This window comes from Mustelus asterias, chromosome 17 (assembly GCF_964213995.1).
Source record: "Mustelus asterias chromosome 17, sMusAst1.hap1.1, whole genome shotgun sequence".
NCBI classification, from domain to species: domain Eukaryota; kingdom Metazoa; phylum Chordata; class Chondrichthyes; order Carcharhiniformes; family Triakidae; genus Mustelus; species Mustelus asterias.
This window is the reverse complement of record NC_135817.1, coordinates 7473901-7496882: the sequence shown is the minus strand read 5'-3', so window position 1 is coordinate 7496882 and position 22982 is coordinate 7473901. Positions and strand designations below refer to the sequence as shown.

Below are 22982 nucleotides of genomic sequence, written 5' to 3'. Positions count from 1 at the left end.
TGTAGGCTGCAAAGAGACATAGATAGGATGCAAAGCTGGGCTGAAAAATGGCAAATGGAGTTTAACCCTGATAAATGTGAGGTGATTCATTTTGGTAGGACAAATTTAAATGTGGATTACAGGGTCAAAGGTAGGGTTCTGAAGACTGTGGAGGAACAGAGAGATCTTGGGGTCCATATCCACAGATCTCTAAAGGTTGCCAGTCAAGTGGATAGAGCTGTGAAGAAGGCCTATAGTGTGTTAGCTTTTATTAACGGGGTTGGAGTTTAAGAGCCGTGGGGTTATGCTGCAACTGTACAGGACCTTGGTGAGACCACATTTGGAATATTGTGTGCAGTTCTGGTCACCTCACTATAAGAAGGATGTGGAAGCGCTGGAAAGAGTGCAGAGGAGATTTACCAGGATGCTGCCTGGTTTGGAGGGTAGGTCATATGAGGAAAGGTTGAGGGAGCTAGGGCTGTTCTCTCTGGAGCGGAGGAGGCTGAGGGGAGACTTAATAGAGGTGTATAAAATGATGAAGGGGATAGATAGAGTGAACGTTCAAAGACTATTTCCTCGGGTGGATGGAGCTATTACAAGGGGGCATAACTATAGGGTTCGTGGTGGGAGATACAGGACGGATATCAGAGGTAGGTTCTTTACGCAGAGAGTGGTTGGGGTGTGGAATGGACTGCCTGCAGTGATAGTGGAGTCAGACACTTTAGAAACGTTTAAGCGGTTATTGGATAGGCACATGGAGCACACCAGGATGATAGGGAGTGGGATAGCTTGATCTTGGTTTCAGATAAAGCTCGGCACAACATCGTGGGCCGAAGGGCCTGTTCTGTGCTGTACTGTTCTATGTTCTATGACTACGCTTCAAAAATAGTTGATCATTTTTTTGTGGTACATATCAATAACATAGACTTAAATGTTGTGGGCAAGATTAAGAAGATTGCAGCCTATATACATTTTATCTGTATGATTGATAGAGGAAGAAAGCTGCAGATAATGGAAAGATATCAATAGACTGGTCTGGTGGTGACCAGTGGCAAGTGGAGTTCAGTCAGGAGAAGTGTGAAGTAATGTGCTCGAGGAGGGCAAACAAAGCAAGGGAAGATACAGTAAATGGTAGGATACTGATTAGTGTAGAGCAGCAAAGAGACCTTGCAGTACAGGTCTACACATCCCCAATGTTAGTAAGACAGATAGATGCAGTGGCTAAGAAGGCTTTAATAGCTCAGGCATAGAATATAAGGACAGGTAGGTTATGGTAAAATGTATAAAAAACTAGTTAGGCCACAATTTAATGCACTGCGTACAGTTCTGGTCGTCTTTGGCGATTACTCACTAACGAGTATGATTGTCCACCTAAGAAACTATGTGTTACTGTCATGGGTTGGGTGGGTCGTTGCATGGCTAATGAGCCCAATTCTAGAGCCGCAGGGTCTGCCTGGTGTTGATATCTATGTTGCAATTCTTGAGGTAAGCCTTCAGGGTATCTTTGAAGCGCTTTCTTTGTCCTCCTCTTGTTCGGGAGCCTTCCTTGAGTTGGACAAAGATTTGCTTTTGGCAGTCGTTCTCCTAAGCAGATGGCTAGCCCAGTGGTTTCTGATGATCATGGCCTTGATGCTAGTTCTTTTGGCTCCTTCAAAGACTCTGATGTTAGAATGCATGTCCTCCCAGACAACATGGAGAATCGTCTCGGACAGCGTTAATGGTACCCCTCCAGGGCCTTGAGGTGGCATCTGAAGGTAATCCATGTTTTTGAGCTGTTTAGAAGAATTGGGAGATGACTGCCTAGTACATGAGGATCTTGGTGTCAGCACAGATGTTGCAATTGTCGAAGACTCATCCTTGGGTGTCTGAAGGCGGCACTCGTAGATTGGATACAATGTTGGGATCTTCGCATTGATGTCAGTCTTAGATGAGGTTAGAGAAAATGTTCCACGTTTGGGAGGGTTTCTCCATTGATCTTGATGGAGGGAGAGACTGGATCTTGCCCTGGGGTGGGTTTGTAAAGGACTTGCATCTTCTTGAGATTGAAACTGAGAACTATTCTTCGATGTGCTTCCATGAGGGTGTCGAGAATGGTTTGGAGATTCTCTCCCGAGAGTGGAGATGGCGTTGTCATCTGCATACCGAAATTCCAGGAGCGATGTCAGTGTCGTTTAATCCTTGGATTTCAGTCAGTTGAAGTTGAAAAGTTTTCCATCCATCCTGTAGACGATGTCCACGCCACTGGGAAGCTTCTTCTTGTCGAGGTGAAGGATGGTGGTGATGAAGAAAAGGAAAAAGGGTGGGGACGGTGACACATCCCTGCTTGACTTCAGTCTTGACCTCGAAGGTTTCTGACTTATTTCCGTCAGTGAGGACCGTCGCCGACATCTTGTGGACAAGTCCGAGGAAGTTGATTAATTTCTTTGGACAGCTGGCCTTTGACATAGCACTTCCTGCTTGATGGTGAGACTAAAACCTTGCTCAGTTTGATGAAGATCACGTGAGTGGTTGATGTTGCTCCTGGTATTTTCCTTGAAGTTGTCAAGCAGTGAAAATCATGTCCATTGTTCCATGGTTTGGTCAGAAGCAGCATCGGCTTACCGGGAGGATTATTTCAGAGACGGAGAAGACGGCGAGCAAGGTTTGAGGTGATGATCTTCCTCGGTCGTTCCACAGTCTGCTTTGTCTCCTGTGTTAAAGATGGTGACGATGATGGCATCCATGAAATCGGCAGGAATTTGTTCTGTCCCAGATTTTTAGGAATAGCTGATGGAGATGACGGATGATCTCTTCTCCAAGTTTGAAAATCTCTGCTGAAATCCTGTCCATTCCTTCGGCTTTTCCATTCTTCACATGTTTAATGGTGGCTGCAACTTCATCCACACTTGGTGGGAGTCGAAGATCATCTTTGATGGGGAATTGGGGGATTTCCTCATCTATCACAGTTTAGGAGTTTTTTTAAAGCATTCTCTCCATCAGAGGCTGATGTTTTCTGTCTCTCAAAAGGATTCCATCCTTACTCTGCATCGGTTTGAGGTCTAGGATGTTGGATCCATATGTTGCCTGAGTGGCACTGAAGAAACCCGGGTATTGTGCTTGTCGGCAAGGAGTTACAGCTCCTTGACTTTCTCAGTCCACCATTGGTTCTTGGTTTCTCTAGTTCTTATTTGTACTTCTGCTTTTGCTGATTATTGAGCTCTCCTTGCCTTGCTGGTTATGTCATCTTGCCAGGCGCGGAGAGCTTTCCTCTTCCTGTCAATGAGGTCTTGGATTGTGTGGTCATTCTCCTTGAACCAGTCTTGGTGTTTCCTAGTCTCGTCGCCGATGGTTTCTTCACAGCTTGAGATGAAGGCTGTCTACAGCTCTTTCCAGTTAGATTTGGAGATTTTGGAGAAGACTTTGTTGGACGTTCTGGTCAGCACATTACAGGAAGGATGTGATCACGCTAAAAGAGGGTATGGAGGAGATTTATGAGGTGGTTGCCAAGAATGGAATATTTTCATCAAGTGGCAAGATTGGATAGGTTAGGGTATGCTTTAGAACACAGGCTGAGAGGGAAATTTAATTAAGGTGTTGTATATTTATGAAGGTTGTAAATAAAGTGGAAAGGGAAGAATTCCTTCAGCAGAGAGGTGAACAGGGGGCATGGAGTTAAAGCATATAGTGAACAAGGTAGACTGGAGATAATGAACCCAGTATTGGTACAGAATAGATTCGACATAGTGAACCCTGTGATGGTACAGAATCGATTAGATATAGTAAATCCAGTAATGATACAGAATAGATTGGATATAGTGAACTTTGTCATTATACAGAATAAATCAAATATAGTGGACCCTGTAATGGTACAGAATAGATTAAATATAATGAACCCTGTAATGGTACAGAATAGATTAAATATGGTGGACCCTGTAATGGTACAGAATAGATTAAATATAATGAACCCTGTAATGGTACAGAATAGATTAAATATAGTGGACCCTGAATAAATTAAATATAGTGGACCATGTAATGGTGCAGAATAGATTAAATATAATGAACCCTGTAATGGCACAGAATAGATTAAATATAATGAACCCTGTAATGGTACAGAATAGATTAAATATAATGAACCCTGTAATGGTACAGAATAGATTAAATATAATGAACCCTGTAATGGTGTAGAATAGATTGGATATAGTGAACGCTTTAATGATAGAGAATAGACTAGATACAGTGAACCCTGTAATGGTACAGAACAGATTAAACATAATGAACCCTGTAATGGTACAGAATAGATTAAATATAGTGAACCCTGTAATGGTACAGAATAAATTAAATATAATGAACCCTGTAATGGTACAGAATAGATTAAATATAATGAACCCTGTAATGGTACAGAATAGATTAAATATAATGAACCCTGTAATGGTGTAGAATAGATTGGATATAGTGAACGCTTTAATGATAGAGAATAGATTAGATACAGTGAACCCTGTAATGGTACAGAACAGATTAAACATAATGAACCCTGTAATGGTACAGAATAGATTAAATATAATGAACCCTGTAATGGTACAGAATAAATTAAATATAATGAACCCTGTAATGGTACAGAATAGATTAAATATAATGAACCCTGTAATGGTACAGAATAGATTAAATATGGTGGACCCTGTAATGGTACAGAATAGATTAAATATAGTGGACCCTGTAATGGTACAGAATAAATTAAATATAGTGGACCCTGTAATGGTACAGAATAGATTAAATATAATGAACCCTGTAATGGTACAGAATAGATTAAATATAATGAACCCTGTAATGGTACAGAATAAATTAAATATAATGAACCCTGTAATGGTACAGAATAGATTAAATATAATGAACCCTGTAATGGTACAGAATAGATTGAATATAGTGAACCTTGTCATTATACAGAATAAATCAAATATAGTGGACCCTGTAATGGTACAGAATAGATTAAATATAGTGGACCCTGTAATGGTACAGAATAAATTAAATATAATGAACCCTGTAATGGTACAGAATAGATTAAATATAGTGGACCCTGTAATGGTACAGAATAAATTAAATATAGTGGACCATGTAATGGTGCAGAATAGATTAAATATAATGAACCCTGTAATGGTACAGAATAGATTGAATATAGTGAACCTTGTAATTATACAGAATAAATCAAATATAGTGGACCCTGTAATGGTACAGAATAGACTAGGTATGATAAACCTTGTAACAATACAGAATAGACTAGACATTGTGAACCCTGCAATGATATGGAATAGATTAGATACGGTGAACACTGTAATGGTATAGAATAGATTAGACTCAAGAATCCCTACAGTGCCGAGTGGGATCTTCGGCTCATTGAGCCTCCACTGACTCTCCAAAAGAGCACCCCACCCAGACCCTAGCCCCATAACACCACATCTTTACGCCTCTAACCTATACATCTTGGGGCACTAAGGGACAATTTAGCATGGCCAATCCACTTAACCTGCACAACTTTGGACTGAGGGAGAAAACTGGAGTATCCAGAGGAAACCCATGCAGAAACGAGGAAAATGTGCAAACACAGAGTCGAGAGGCTGGATAGACTGGGACCTTTTTCTCTGGAGCGTCGGAGACTGAGGTATGATCTTATAAAGGTCTATAATATAATGAGGGCACAGATCAGCTAGATAGTCAATAATTTCTCCCAAAGGTAGGGGAGTCTAAAACTAGAGGGCATAGGTTTAAGGTGAGAGGGGAGAGATACAAAAGTGTCCAGAGGGGCAATGTTTTCACAATGAGTGTCTGGAACAAGCTGCCAGAGTTAGGAGTAGAGGCGGGTACAATTTTGTCTTTTAAAAAGCACTTAGACAGTTACATGGGTAAGATGGGTATAGAGGGATATGGGCCAAATGCGGGCAATTGGGACTAGCTTTGGGGTTTTAAAAAAAAAGGGTGGCATGGACAAGTTGGGCCGAAGGGCCTGTTTCAATGCTGTAAACCTCTATGATTCTATGACAGAGTCACCCAAGGCTGGAATTGAATCCAGGTCTGGGCTGCTGTGAGGCAGCAGTGCTAACCACTGTGCCACCTTGCTGTCTAGATATAGCAAACCCTGTAATGATACAGAGTAGATTAGGTGTAGTGGATCCTATAGTATACAGTATAGATCAGGTGTAGTGAACTCTTGAATGATACAGAATAGATTAGACATAATGAACCTTGTTATGGTATCAAATAATTTATTTTTTCTGGTTTCCACTTGCTATTTGGATAAATTATGCGCCATTGATAATTAAGAACACTTTGAAAAGACATGGTCACGTGCAAAGTTGGATGGAATTGTTCATTGGCTCCTTAATCTGCGCCATTATATTGCAGAGTTCAACAGAAATGCTGTAGAAAGTAACATTAATGCAGCAGAATGGGCAGATACAGAACAATATTCAGATAGAAAGTGAAAAAGAAAAGACAACTCGTTCATCTAGGCATGGTGCAACCTTCACAACAGCAACATATTTACATAGCACTGCTGAAGCTCAACTGGTCCTGGCCTTTTGAGGATCTCTGATTTTAATCCATTGGTGCCTGTGCCATTCAGTTGCCAAGGCGGTCAGTGTGGCAGTGAGTGCTGGAATTCCCTCTTTCAGCCCCTTCGTCCCTCTCTCTCTCTGTCCTCTAAGTCGCTTCTTAAAATCCACCTGCTTGACAATGATTTTGACCATTTGTCCTAATGTCTGCTTTACTGTCTTTGTGTCAGATTGTTCTTGGTAAAGTTCCTGTGAGGTGCCATGGTAAGTTTGATTATGATAAAGATGCTGCATAACTAAGAGTTGCTGTAACAAAACATTCCAAGCTGCTTTACTGGATAACAAAACCAAGAGCCAAAGGTGGAAATATCCAGACAGGTGACTAACACATCGTAAACAGGGAGGGGGGAGAGGCAACAAGATTTTGGAAAGGAATTTCAGAACTGAATGCATAGACAGCTGAAAGCAAGTAGTGAATGGTGGCTGGAGGAAGTGAGGGATGCACTAGGGACCAGAGTTTCATGCACTCCCTCACTCCTTCCCCAATCGCACAATCCCTTGGGAAATGCAAAATATATCACTAATCATAACCACCTCCAGTCCCTCTCTAACTCAAGTTCCACCATGGTGATTTATCCAGCACATTTTTTGAAGACTTCTGGTAAATCTATATAGACAACCCATTCTGGAAAGTACGCGCATGACCAATGTAATTTTAACGCTTCATTATTTTCTACTGATGTTCTTTTGTCCTTCCCTCCCTACCCAGCTCAAAGAACCTATCCACGAGAATATAATCCATTCCTTTCATCCTGGTAACACTGCTCTGTAACTTCCCCACTGTCTCACTATTCCCCACCATGTGAGACAACCAAAACTTGGCACAGTCGTCTCTATAGCTGTACAAAGGCCTTTCATCAGGCAAAGAATTGATTTTGTAGTTTTATGATGAATAATGTTAACCACACATCCTGTTCAGTTACCCTGCCACTAACATCTCTCGTGGAACTTGAGTATTTTGTAAACTATAATTCCATTGCTCCTGTCCTCTCCCACACCACAGCTTTAACCGAGTGCTGTCAACATGTCTGAAATACATGAGATTGCATTTATTCAGGTTGAATAAATGAGCCCATTCTCCTATTTCTCCCTCCCCCCAACCCGGTTGACTATGTCCAGATTGGCTCCCTATTTGATCTAAAGCCTTGACTCCTGCATATCCCAACAAACAGAAGAATTGTTCGCCTGTTGCCTTCATGCAAATTATTGACTGATGTGGTGAAGAGGACTGGATCCAACACAAACCTCTGCTGGACTCCTCTAGTGACCAGACCATATCCAGAGTTGTTTTCATTCATAACTACCCTCCATGTTTGCCAGTGCAAGCAGTTTGTTTAAGCTGACCTCACAGGACTCAATCTAGTTTAACGGCCTTCTGTTGTCAAAAGGCCTTTTGCAAATTACGATGCACAATATCTCACCCAACAACTTTTGTGGTTGCTTCAGGAATTCCAAACAAGTTGGGGAGACATTGTGAGCTCCCCTGGCTGCCATTTGTCTTTCCAGCCTAATGTTCAACTTGGTGACAAAGGCTAAGCCTGTAGAATTTGTATAGCTTGCTTGTTGGACCTTTCCCCAAGTATAGAGAAAGATGCCTGGCCAGAAAATGAAAGTCAGAATGGAACTGTTAACTAACAATGCAGCCACTTTGTTCTCAGATTTCAGAAATACTTTGGAATTGTCTGCAAGACTTGTGGGTGCCTTTCCACATATAATAAGTTTGTGGACTGAGACTGTTTCTAGGTTCACATGATGGTTGTAACTCAGTTATTGTTGTTAATCACACTCCTATCTAACCCCCTGTAAACTGTTTAAAAACTTCAGTATGTGGCTGTGTAGATTGGAGCTGCAGTGATTTGTAAATAATGCATACATTATATGGAAATATTGCCTTTGCTTTCTCTAACACAGTACTCAATGCACAAAGAATTCTGAACTTCAAGTTATGTAAACATGTTTGTACGCTCTGTTTGGAGTTTGTGGATGTAACAAGAGCATGCGGATAACATATTATGAGCAGTCTATTCAAGGGACAATCAACCCTTTGAACAGTGGGAGCATGAACTGCAAAACCATCGTGTAATTCATTGAGGGAGCACAGCCAGAACCATCCAGAGAGTTTTCTTTGGAAAATCGTGGAATTTCCTGCAACATATAGGAGCATTCAGCATTTGCCCATTCACCATCAGAGACCTTCCCTTCTCATTTTCCAGGACCCAGAGAATCTACCTTAATAGATTAAGAATGCAAGTCTGAATTTGGTGCTGTTAGTGAGGGCATGGAGTTATGAAAGGGTTTGTTTTGGGGAAATGGGATGGAAGACTTCTAGCTGGTCTTTGGAGTAAGCAGTTTGGTCTGATTTGACTGGTTCATGAGTAGGAACTGAGTTAGCTAGATTTCCAAGTTATTGGAAAAAAGCTGTAAGGTTTGTAAGAATGTTATGAGGGTGATGCTAGCAGCAAAAAGGAGAAAATTCAAATATTTTGCTTAAAATATAACTAATTATTTAAAAGTCTTGCATTTGTTCCTTTGAAATTTGCCGCATGACAAAAATGATTGATTTACTGAAAGGGAGATTTATCTGTGAAAACCCCAGTGAGTATAATTGATGAAATATAACTCTGTTGGTAGCCATCCATTAAGAATAAATAATGAAAACAGAAGGTGTTGGAAAAGCTCAGCTGGTCTGGCAGTATTTGTGGAGAGAGAAACAGCGTTTACGTTTTGGCTCCAATATGTTTCATCTTCAGGATATTCTCTCCACAGATGTTGCCCGACCTGCTGAGCTTTTCCAGCAATTTCTGTTTTTATTTCAGACTTCCAGAATCCACAGCATTTTGCTTTTAATTAAGAATAAGTTCTGTTGTTCAATTTTCTTGAGAGCTACCCAATCTCAAACTGATCAGTAATGGCAAATACCAATCCCATGGGGCAGTGGACTGAAATGGAGAAGGAAAACGTAAAGGTGACGTGTGATAGAAGTGGCAGAAATGGTATGGCAGAGAGGTGAGGCAGATGGGGAAGGCAAGCCTTGCAGCAAGATACAATAGTGGAGAAGAGGGATGGAAGTGATGGAGAGACAAACAAGCAGAGGAGGACAATGAAACAGACAGAGAGAGGTGTATAGCGAGTAGGACGAGAGGTCAGTCTTAGGATAACGGGTAGCAAACTTAACACAGAGTTGAGGAGAAACTACTTCTCCCAAAGGATTGTGAATCTGTGGCATTCGCTACCCCAAAGTGCAGTGGATGCTGGGACAATGAGTAAATTTAAGGAGAAGTTAGACAGATTTTTAATTGGTAATGGGTTGAAGGGGATGAGGAGCATATCAGCCATGATCGAAAGGCAGAACAGACTGGGTGGGCCAAATGGTCTAATTCTGCTCCTCTATCTTATGAAGTTATGAAGGAGGAAGAGAGCAAAGGTAACACGAGAAGGAGTAGAAAGAGAGATTTTGGTGGATTTACAGATCTTGGTTCAATTTGCATGAGAAGCTGATTTCTATTTTCTTGGTCGAGCTCATTCCCATAATAATTTGAAGAAACCAGCATACATGTCAAGAGGGATTATTGTGTACAAGTCAGAATGGCAGATAAGTGGTGACGTCACGCGATAATAATCCAGAGGCCCAGGCTAATGCTCTGGGGACAAATCCCACCACGACAATTGGTAGAATTTAAATTGAATTAAAATCTGGAATTAAAAGTTAGTCTCAGTATTGGTGACCACGAAACAATTGTCACCAAAACCCATCTGGTTCACTCATATCCTTTCGGAAAGGAAATCTGCTGTCCTTAACTGGTCGTGGGAGGAAGGGCAAGGATTTAGTTTTAGCCAAATTGGTTAGGTAAAGTGAGACCAGGTTGTCACATTGAACAGGACAACAACAGACTGCTGGGGAAGGAGGATGGTCCAGACCCACAGTAATGTGCTTGACATTTACTGCCCTCTGAAGGGACCTCATTAGAAATGGGCAGCAAATGCTGGCCTTGGCAGCAATGCACACATTTCATGAAAGAATAAATTAAAAACAAACACCAGACTACAAACTTGTTTGGGGAAGTAACAGAAGTGATACATGGGGGAATTCAATGGATGTAGTATGCGTGAATTTTAGCAAATCTTTGATAAGGCACCACACAGGAGGTTATGAAGTAAAGCAATGGGGAAGGATTTAGAGGGAGAATCAATGCTGTGGATAAGCAGAGGCATATGGTTATAAACTACAGTGCCTTAGAGTGATAAAGCTGTAAAAAGAAATTAAAAGCTCGGCTCTATCTAAAAAATATGAGCCAAGAGAGAATAACAAACATGTATAAAACCTACAAGACATTGGTATTGTGTACACTATTGGGCACCACACCACGTGGAAGGATATTTACAGAGAATACAAGCTGGATCCACTCAAGTGTTGCTTGGTATGTGGAAATAACTGGTATGAAATTGGATTTTTCACAGATTAATATAATAGAAGCATCAATGTATCATGCACTATTATAGAAGTGTTTAATGAAAGGATGGGGAAGAATAGATAAATCGGGTTTCTGCTCTACGATGAGAACTGAAATGTCACAAATGACACCCTTTGTGACTTGTTGCATGATCACGCCTCTTCCTCTTTGATATTTTTGCAGCCTTTGACACAGTTGATTTGACCATCCTCCTTCCCCAGTACTCTGTTGTTGTCCAGTTCAGTGGGACTGGACACCTTATCTAACCAATTTGAATAAAGCTAAATCCCTGCCCTTGCTCCTGTGACACCGCCGCCCCCACCCCCCCCTTCTCATTTACATGGAACTCCTTGAAGACATTATCCAAAGCCATGGAATGAGCTTCGGCAATGCACTGATGATGCCCAGCGTTACCGTCCCACCACCCCTTGACCACATCACTACTGTTATGCTGTCAAACTATCCATCCAGGTCCCATCTTGGATGAGCTTCAACTGCGGACAACAAAACCATGATTTTCAACCCCAGTCACAAACCCCATACCATTGCATTCAATTTGAATCCCCTCCTTCAACACTATCTTATTTTGAACCAATTCCAGCTTCCGAAGTGACCCTGAGTTGAGTCTCAAACTCCATATCCTCAGAAAGATGGCTAACTTCAAGGTGCAACACATCGCCTATCATCACTCCTCCATTAGGCTGTTTTCTGCTAACACCCTTAACCTTGCTTTTTGTGTCTCCCAACATATGAATGCGTTCCGACCGGCCTCATCCTCCGTCCACCACATACAGTAACTCTTTCGAAACTTTATTCTTCATACACCAGCCTGTGCGAACTCTCCCTGGCTATCATTCTGCCCCTGGCTGACCAACATCAGCTCTCAGTCCTCCTCAGTCTCCAATTTAAAATTCACCCCCCGCCCCCTCATCCAGATGGTTCACAAACTGATGGAAATGAAATACTTCACTCTTTTCCGGGAGAAGACAGCATTGGTTATAGGGTGTGTAGGATTGCGAAGGCATTCAGTACTATCGGGATTAAGCAATTAAATTATCTCATTAGATTGGTTTTTGCTTGAAGCAAAGTTTTTGACTGAAATTAAATTTAAAAATAATGATCTTTAGCAGCACACAAGTGGAGTTAGTTAGCAAAATGAAGTGCGAGAAGCTGGGAAGGATGTAGGTCATGCAGAGTCACGGCTGAACTGGTGCTGATGGTGAATATTGCGTAGTAATCCGCTGAAGAATCCCATATTGATTGTTTACTGGAGAAGGGGGTTACAGAAAGTACATGTCCCCCATCTTTCCAGCTCTTGATTTCAGCTTTACTGCCAATGGCACCTCAAGGCTTTATAACAAGATATGTAAACAACAGATTTCACTGTCATAAATGGGATGCTATCCTGCAATTCTCTATTGTGGAAATTGATTGACTCAGTCAGTCTGTTGACCAGGACCATTCCCTGATGGACTGGGGTGGCCGGGGATGGGTTGGGAAGAGAACGGGGGTTGATTCCATCTTTCTTGATCAGAGATAGGCAGAGGCTAGGAAAAGCTGCCTTCTCGGTTCTCAGTCTGTGTGGAGAGTGTAAACAATTTTTGTTGTTAAACATCTGTAACCATCTTCAGCCAGAAATGCTGAGTGGAGAACCCATCTCAGCTTCCTCCTGAGACCTCCTGCATTGAAACATGTGAAATAAGAGCAGGAGTAGGCCATTCAGCCCTTCGAGCCTCCTCCGCCATTCATTACGATCATGGCTGATCATCCAACTCAGTAGCCTGATTGCGTCTTCGATCCCACATCCTTTGATTCCCCCTTTGCCCCAAGAGTTATATCTGACTCGTTCTTGAAAACGTACAATCATAGAAATCATAGAAACCCTACAGTACAGAAAGAGGCCATTCGGCCCATCGGGTCTGCACCAACCACAATCTCACCCACGCCCTACCCCCATATCCCTCTAATCTACGCATCCCAGGAGACTAAGGGGCAATTTTAGCATGGCCAATCAACCTAACACGCACATCTTTGGACTGTGGGAGGAAACCGGAGCACCCGGAGGAAACCCACGCAAACACGAGGAGAATGTGCAAACTCCACACAGACAGTGACCCAAGCCGGGAATTGAACCCAGGTCCCTGGAGCTGTGAAGCAGCAGTGCTAACCACTGTGCTACCGTGCCGCCCTATGTTTAGCCTCAATTGCTTTCTGGGGTCGCCAATTTTACAGGCTTACCATTCTCTGGGTGAAGAAACTTCACTTCATTTTAGTGCTAAAACGTTTACCCCATCTTCCTGGTTCTGGGCGCCCCCACCATTGGGAGCATACTTCCTGCATCTACTCGGTCTAGTCCTGTTAGAAGTTTATAGGTTTCTATGAGATCCCCCCCCCCCTTATTCTTCCAAACTCCAGTGAATATAATCCTCGATCCAGTGAATATAATGACTCTATCTCTCCTCATACATCAGTCCTGCCATCCCAGGAATACATCTGCTGAACCTTCTCTGCACTCCCTCTATAGCAAGTACATCCTTCCTTGGATAAGGAGACCAAATCTGTGCATGATATTCCAGGTGTGGCCTCACCAAGGCCCTGTATAATTGCAGCAGGCATCTCTGCTCCAGTAACATTCATGCTACACAAATACCAGACAGTGACCATCTTCAACAAGAGAGAAACCAATCATCACTAATCATTAGGGGAGACAACGGCCTCGTGGTATTATCGCTAACTTAATCCAGAAACTGAGTAAATGTTCTGGGGACTCTGGTTCAAATCTCGCCACATCAGATGGTGGAATTTGAATTCAATAAAAGATATCTGGAATTAAGAATCTGCCGATGACCATTAAACCATTGGAAAAACCCATCTGGTTCACTAATGTCCTTTAGGGAAGGAAATCTGCCATCCTTACCTGGTCTGGCCTACATGTGACTCCAGAGCCACAGCAATGTGGTTGACTCTCACCTGCTCTCGGGCAACTAGGGATGGGCAACAAATGCTGGCCAGCCAGTAATGCCCATGTCCCACGAAAGAATAAAAAAAACTCCCCATCATGTTCAGCAACATTACCATCATTGAATCGCCCACTATCAGTAACCTTGTGCCATAGCATTGACGGCTGTCTTCACAAGAACAAATAGGAGTGAGCAATAAATGCCAGAAATGCTCACAATCCATAAAGACATTTTCTAAAAAGTACATGTAATGTTGTGAAGTATATTGCTGCTAGCTGCAATTATTTCTGGATTGTTTCGATGTATCTTGGAGGATACTAAGTTGGATATCAGTTTAAATTCAACCATTACCGTATTTAGTTTTGCATCCTCAATGAATAAGAAAAAGATGTTGACCTGTATTATATATAGCACGTAACATAACCAGTGGACATCTTAAAGTGTTTTCCAAGTGTCGTTACTGTTGTATTGTAAAAAATGTGGGAACCAATTTGCACACAGCAAATCTCATAACAGTGATGTGAAATGATAAGATAATCTGCTTTTGCTCAAGCTTTAAAACAACTGCGCTCACATAGCAACGGCTTCAGCATCAACCATGCACATCTGCGCAGTATATCCCTTTTCCACGTGTCAGAGATATTCACTGGTGAATTACTCAGTTTATATAGTCAGGCTAATTGAAGATGACACCAAATTTACCCTGAATTCCATACAATTGGAGGAGAGCATGCATTGGCCATCAGTGAAATCTGATTGTTCAAGGCGGTGGTCTTTCATTCAGAGTGACTGAATCCTAGATATCTCCACAATGGCAGTGAATGCTAATGGCTCCTTTTGGGTTAGAGCAAATTAACTTCAACAACCTGGTCAACATGCTTGATTTGCATGTAAAGCTGTTCAGTTACTTCAGTTCAAAGTTAGAAAGTGTACAGGTTTCATGTCCATGAGAAGGATTGTGCCAGCACATGTCCAGCTAGAGGAAATCCTGTCAAGGTGGAAAGGACATTTGGTATGGATTCAAGAAGATACTCTGAAAGGAGGAACAGAGAGATCTTGGGGTCCATATTCACAGATCTCTAAAGGTTGCCACTCAAGTGGATAGAGCTGTGAAGAAGGCCTATAGTGTGTTAGCTTTTATTAACAGGGGGTTGGAGTTTAAGAGCCGTGGGGTTATGCTGCAACTGTACAGGACCTTGGTGAGACCACATTTGGAATATTGTGTGCAGTTCTGGTCACCTGACTATAAGAAGGATGTGGAAGCGCTGGAAAGAGTGCAGAGGAGATTTACCAGGATGCTGCCTGGTTTGGAGGGTAGGTCTTATGAGGAAAGGTTGAGGGAGCTAGAGCTGTTCTCTCTGGAGCGGAGGAGGCTGAGGGGAGACTTAATAGAGGTTTATAAAATGATGAAGGGGATAGATAGAGTGAACGTTCAAAGACTATTTCCTCGGGTGGATGGAGCTATTACAAGGGGGCATAACTATAGGGTTCGTGGTGGGAGATATAGGAAGGATATCAGAGGTAGGTTCTTTACGCAGAGAGTGGTTGGGGTGTGGAATGGACTGCCTGCAGTGATAGTGGAGTCAGACACTTTAGGAACATTTAAGCGGTTATTGGATAGGCACATGGAGCACACCAGGATGATAGGGAGTGGGATAGCTTGATCTTGGTTTCAGATAAAGCTGGGCACAACATCGTGGGCCGAAGGGCCTGTTCTGTGCTGTACTGTTCTATGTTCTATGATCCAAACTCAGCAGCAAATACAATACCTGATCATAAGACTTCTGTTATATGCCCAGAATAGAAGAAGCTATGAAAAAATTACAAAATAGCCAATATTTCTGGACCCAACTGTATTGAAACTCTCCAGCGTGCCATTGAGCCTACAAGCACAGCGCATCATCAACCTGTCGTTTGGATTTGGGCTGCTAGAAAGCTGGCAGGAAGCACAAGGATCATTATCTCCTTTTATAAAGGATAACAGCCAGTTTCCAAATGCTAGTTACAGAAGTAATGTGGCTCACAGGATGGTTATTAGCTCTAATCTTTTATCAGCAGCCAACTAATCTCTAATGTAAGTTTTCCAATCCCTGATAGGAATTTGCTGAGCCTGTTGTTTAGTTTTGACCTGTAAATGAATTTTCTCTGGTGTATCATAATGAATGAACCAAAAGGTGAGATAAAGCCATACAGTGGATCTATTGAAGCTCCTTGTATTGACTCTCAGGCCATGGCATCTAATTATACTTTGTATAGTGAAATGTTGTACATCATTGCCTTCCTTGGTAGCATATCACAGACATTCACACCCCTTGAATAGACATTTTTTGCTTCTCAATCATTCCTGTTTCTGATCTCTGGTCCTGTTTCAGGCTATACTTTCAGGTGATCTGCAGTTGCTTGATCTGTGCCAGTTCCTAATACTTTATATACTTGGGAGGTTCCCTTTAATTACTTTCCCAGTCCATTGAGCTTGGTCTTCTCTTTCCTGAAAGGTGATATTATTCATACTCGTGTACTCTATCCTCTTGCCTGAAGAAAGGAAGGACAGTGAAAATTGGTTGAATCCTGATTTCAGTGTGGTTATTGCACAGGACTCCAGGAGGAGATGTTTCAGAGCTGCAGAAATGTGCCGGTGTGGTGTAGAGGGCCACAGTGGCAGGGCTCAGCACAACTTGGACATAGAGCTTTGCTTGGCTGATGTTTTGCTACTAAGTAATTGTGCATTGAAAATTGCAGAATAATCAATGATTGGTTTGATTTAGAACTTCATCCTCATCCTAACTCGAATCTTTGTGAATTAAACTTTGGATCGAATCTTTACACCGGCATTAAGGATTCTGAGAGTTTTGTTTGGTGAAGCGAGGTTTAAAAAAGCAGAAATTGACAGAATAGCAATGAATATTCTAGGAACACCTGACAAACATTTTTATAAACACTCCTTTATTTCACTTGATGCTATGACACTCAATTTCTCTAATAGAAACTGTGTGCCACTTTCTCCAATATGACAATAACAGCTACACTCCATTAGTAATTGCTGTTCTTTGGGATAACCGGAAAATGGATAAGATGCTATCGAGATGCAAGTTCTTTTTTTTTGCTGCTTTCCTCCTTGTCACATATCTCGTAAACAGGTCATGAATGTGGAATCTTCATACTGAGCTCTAATCAGTTGTTTAAAGGAGCTGACTGCTTCATGAATAATGCATAAAACACTTCCAAATTCTCTAACAATACACTCATGTCCACCGACAGTTTCACCGAGAATATTTTCCAGTTATTTGACTCCTGAAATCATGGCTTCCTCAAAATACGAAAGAGATCACTGAAGCTTGTATGATAATCCAGAGCGTCTCAATGTACAGGGCTGTCCATTGTGTTATGGATTCATTTTGATGTTCCCAGGAATGCAGGGATGTTTGGAACAGTGATTTGAGGCTACCAGACTTGGTATTTTAAATTTCCAGAGAAATATTCTTCAGTTGCTGAGAGTGCTACCTCCAAATGTTGGAGAAATTGTATTCATCCTTGTAACAAATCACACTGAGCAATGTGTCCTCGGAGCTGGGTATTGCTGTATGCTTCATGCCCAGTGATTTTGCCATGTTGCTTAAAACTTGCTTCTAAAATATGCATTTTATTTTCTTGGCAGATCTGTCGAAGAACAGACTGAGTGAGATTCCACTGGAACTGTGCCACTTTGTCTCCTTGGAGATGTTAAATCTGTATCACAATTGTATCAAAGTCATTCCAGACTCCATCATCAATCTGCAGACGCTGACCAATTTAAACTTGAGGTGAGTTCAGTGATCAAACTAAAAAGGTCAATAAGTCTTGTTTGTATTGGAGAAATAAGATAGAATTAATATCTACATTATGAATGATTCATATTGCAATTTTCGCAACTCATGTTGTGTGGGAGAAATCAGCAGTTTATTTTTTTCTTGGAATAGTTTTAATGTTTAAAACCTTTTCAAAATAATCTGGACTTCTGGTGACAGTATTATTCTACGGTTTCTGAGACTTGATCTTGAGTGTTTGTGCTCCAGCCATCTTTGCCACTGATGCTTTTGTATTCTTTTCCTGGACCACCCAGTTGGATTTATTTTTATCCAACTTGAGTTTGGCCATGATTTTTTCATTGAGCAACTGCAGGACTGCTCAATAAACTGCCAACTGACACTTTTCCTCGACACGCCAGCCCCTTGACACTCCAACCTTCGACGCAGCAGCCCCTCGACACTCCTGCGCCTTGACGCTCCCACCCCCCCACACTCCTGCCCCTCGACGCTCCAGTGCCTCCACATTCCTGTGCCTCCACACTCCCGCCCTCGACGCTGCTGGCCCTCGACACTCCTGCGCCTTGACGCTCCCACCCCCCGCACTCCTGCCCCTCGACGCTCCAGCGCCTCCACACTCCCGCCCACTCACTGCAGACCCTCGATGCTCCTACATTACAGTCTCAGACTATTGTAACTTCAGCTAATTAATCATCTCCTGTTTTCCAAGTATGTATTCCGCAAGCTGTTACTTCTCTTGTTTGTGTTTTCCTCTCTCTTTCTTTAGTTCTGTTGCATTTTATCTGAAACATTAACTTACATGTTCACCCCTTCGATGCTACCTTGAACTGATGAGTGTTTCCCAGCCTTTTCTGTCTCTGTTTCAGATTCCAAATGTCTGTAGTTTACTCCTTTTTAATGGAAGGTATTCCTCTCTTTCCTCATTTAAGACACTTTGACCAGCGCCCAGTTTAACCAGGCTTTAGGCCACATGTTCCAATATCTCCTGTCAGATTTCCTCTGCTAATGTCCCTGTGCTGCATGTTGAGCCATTTCACCACGTTGAAAGTATTCTAGAAATGTGAATTATTGTTGACAGTTGGAACTCCCCAGTGTTCGGCTATATCTTCATGTCCTCCCACACACTGTCACCAAGGAAAGAGAAGTAATAAAAACAGGGAAGCTCGTAAAAAGGGTCAAGGTAAAAACAAAAGCAGAACAAAAAAGGGAAAAGGGCACAGAGTGAGCCAGCAGCCGGCTTCTGCACCAGTCATTGTTCCACCAGAAGAGACTAAAACTCTTCTCCCAAGACAACAATAATTATTGTTGGTTACAAAATATCAGCTTCTCTCAGCTCTTCCAGCTATGGGAGCCCTGTCAATGTGCCTCCAAATATCTGTAACCAGGAGCAATCAAAGCTAAAAAAACACAGCAAAGAGGAATGGGAAGCATGTCAGAGAGAACAGAATAAGAAAGGAAATGAAAGAAGAATTAAAAGAATAAGCTGTTCAGAGATGAAGGCCGGTGCACAGAAAATGCACTGGGCAACCTTCCAGTCCCCAGGCAAGGACCACATCAGAATGGCCTGGGAAATCTAAAATTCCAATGGGAAACTAACCTGTATCTGGAACCATTCTGTGTTCCCATTTCAATCAAAGACTTTTGATGTTTTTGCCTCTATTATCAGAATAGGAAAAGTTAGAAGGATTAAAACCACTTCTGACTCTTGGGTAACTATAGTATTGAACCCTCCACCCCACCAGCAGCCACACTTAACCACCCCCTAACCCAACTACCCGCCCGATTCCCCCACCCTGGATTAGCACCCCCCCCCCCGAACACCTGCCAAAGCCTGACAGCCAGTTCTCCATGTGACTCCCCCACTCCACAAGCTCACCTCATGACCCTGTCACGCCCCCGCCAACCCCGACTGCCCTGCCACCCCCGACTGCCCCCGCCACAGCCCCGACTGCCCCCGCCACAGCCCCGACTGCCCCCGGCCGTGCCCCCCCTTCCCGACTGCCCGACCACCTCCCCCCCCCCCCGACAACCCTACCACTCCTCCAACTACTCTCAAGAATTCAAACAGTCTACTCCTGTTATTATTTCTGATGGTTCTTATGTTTTTCTCATGGTTAAATTATATTCTCTCAACATTATTTGTTTACATCAGTAATAAGGATGCCTTATGTAAGGATCATAGAATCATAGAAACCCTACAGTGCAGAAGGAGGCCATTCGGCCCATCGAGTCTGCACCGACCACAATCCCACCCAGGTCCTACCCCCACATATTTTACCCGCTAACCCCTCTAACCTATGCATCTCAGGACTCTAAGGGGCAATTTTTTACCTGGCCAATCAACCTAACCCGCACATCTTTGGACTGTGGGAGGAAACCGGAGCACCCGGAGGAAACCCACGCAGACACGAGGAGAATGTGCAAACTCCACACAGACAGTGACCCGAGCTGGGAATCGAACCCGGGACCCTGGAGCTGTGAAGCAGCAGTGCTAACCACTGTGCTACCGTGCCGCCCCATTACTATAAAATAATGAGGGGCATAGATCAGCTAGATAGTCAATATCTTGTCCCAAAGGTAGGGGAGTCTAAAACTAGAGGGCATAGGTTTAAGGCGAGAGGGGAGAGATACAAAAGGGTTCAGAGGGGCAATTTTTTCCACACAGAGGGTGGTGAGTTCTGGAACAAGCTGCCAGAGGTAGTAGTAGAGGCGGGTACAATTTTGTCTTTTAAGCCGCCCCATTACTGGGGAGATGGCAGGTTTCCTATCCCAAAGGACATTAGTGAACCAGATGGATTTTCACAATAATTGACAATGGTTTCATGGTCATCATTAGACTTTTAATTCCAGATGTTTTATTGAGTTTAACTTCCACCATTTGCCGTGATGGGATTCGAACCCGGGTCCCCAGAACATTACCCTGGATCTCTGGATTCCTTGTCCAGCAATTCCACTGTGCCACCTCCAGTATGGCTGGGACAAGGATAGAGCAAGGTGTTGGAAGTGAAGAGTCAGCATGGAAACAGGCTCTTCGGCCCAACTTGTCCATGCTGCCCTTTTTAAAAAAAATCCCTCAGCTCGTCCTAATTGCCTGCGTTAGGCCCATATCCCTCTATACCCATCTTACCCATGTAACTGTCTAAACGCTTTTTAAAAGACAAAATTGTACCCGCCTCTACTACTACCTCTGGCAGCTTGTTCCAGAACTCACCACCCTCTGTGTGGAAAAAATTGCCCCTCTGAACCCTTTTGTATCTCTCCCCTCTCGCCTTAAACCTATGCCCTCTAGTTTTAGACTCCCCTACCTTTGGGACAAGATATTGACTATCTAGCTGATCTATGCCCCTCATTATTTTATAGACCTCAATAAGATCGCCCCTTAGCGTCCTACATTCCAGAGGGAAAAGTCCCAGTCTATCCAGCCTCTCCTTATAACTGAAACCATCAAGTCCCGGTAGCATCCGAGTAAATCTCTTCTGCACTCTTTCTAGTTTAATAATATCCTTTCTATAACAGGGTGACCAGAACTGTACACAGTATTCCAAGCGTGGCCTTACCAATGTCTTGTACAACTTCAACAAGACGTCCCAACTCCTGTATTCAATCTTCTGACCAATGAAACCAAGCATGCTGCATGCCTTCTTTACCACTCTGTCCACCTGTGACTCCACTTTCAAGGAGCTATGAACCTGTACCTCTAGATCTCTTTGTTCTGTAACTCTTCCCAACATCCTACCATTAACTGAGTAAGTCCTGCCCTGGTTCAATCTACCAAAATGCATCACCTCGCATTTATCTAAATTAAACTCCACCTGCCATTCGTCAGCCCACTGGCCCAATTGATCAAGATCCCGTTGCAATTGGAGATAACTTTCTTCACTGTCCACTATGCCACCAATCTTGGTATTATCTGCAAACTTACTAACCATACCTCCTATATTCTCATCCAAATCATTAATGTAAATGACAAATAACAGTGGACCCAGCACTGATCCCTGAGAAATATAAAGGACATTTTTTGGAGGAGGATATAGTAATGAACAGTCCTGAATGTCACACTGTGACATCTACATTGAGATAAAAGTAAAACTGTGATTGACCTTCAAGCTGAGCTCACTTGGCTCCCTCTATAAGCCTGAGCTTATACAAAACCCCACCACCAGTATTGTGACTTCAAGTTCTGTTCACCCACCACTTGCTGATACCTGGTCCAGCAACACTCTGATTTGAAAATCCGATCCTTGTTTTCTAATCCCTTTGTGGCCTTATCTTTTCCGATCCCTCGAACTTCCTCCAGACCTTCAATACTGAAATCTCAAGTTTTCAAACCCAACTTCCTTGTGACACATGCTACATAAGGAGAGGATTAAGGAGTTCAGACCCTCAAACCTGTTGCTCCACTATTCACTTCAGTCACGGCTGATCTTCACCTTAACTTCACTTAGCCACTATGATATCATTTCATTCCCTCACTCGCAAGAAATCTTATAAATCTGAGTTTGAAAATTTGAATTCGTCCAGTGTCAATGCCTGACTGAGATCAGCTAACTTAGCACTGAGCAGGAACAATGACATGAGCTGTTAGGCAAAGACATTTATATTTAAGTACTGATTTTTTGTTAATGTTACTGTTAATTCTCCCTGAAGTTTTAGAATTCTCCACTCCAGAGAGCTGTAAATGTTCAATTGCTGAGTTTATCCTAGACTGAACTTGATAGATTTTGGGATCACAATGGATGTAGGGGTAGTGCAGGAGATGAGGAGGTCACCCATGCTCATTTTCAATAGTGGGACAGACGTGATGGACCAAATGGCCTATCTCTTATGTTCTGCAGTGCTGTCTCTCGTGGTCTCTATTGCTGCATTTCAGACCTCAGTCTAACCTTTTAACGATTCAAGCTTTTGTGCCAAGATGTTTTGTTAAATCTGGGATCAAGATTAAAGGGGCAGTGGAGGACAGGCGCTGGAGTGTGGTCACTAGGGGAATTTCACAGTAACTTCATTGCAGTGTTAATGTAAGCCCTACTTGTGACTAATAAATAAACTTTAAACTTTAAGTGGCCTCTCTTTCACCCACTCTTCTCTCAAGAGGAAAGATAACTAAGGACATGACCATAATTAGTGGAACCACTGGAATTTTGAATCTTTCTGCAGCAAACGCGATCGTTTTTTTAATTCCAGTTTTTAAACAAGTGACTTTGCAGTTAC

General features: G+C 42.6%; 1 protein-coding gene across 7 annotated transcripts in view; it reads left to right on the top strand.

Annotated features, from left to right (window-relative positions):
- Positions 1-22982, top strand: part of lrch1 (leucine-rich repeats and calponin homology (CH) domain containing 1) — a 209014-nt gene that overhangs the window by 108638 nt on the left and 77394 nt on the right. For all 7 annotated transcript variants that reach the window (XR_013499884.1, XR_013499883.1, XR_013499882.1 and 4 more), the window contains exon 2: positions 17627-17771. Coding sequence is in view for 3 of the 7 variants with exons in the window: in XM_078232222.1 (XP_078088348.1) it covers positions 17627-17771 (145 nt within the window). In the remaining 4 variants the exon portion in view is untranslated. The remainder of the gene's footprint in view (positions 1-17626; positions 17772-22982) is intronic.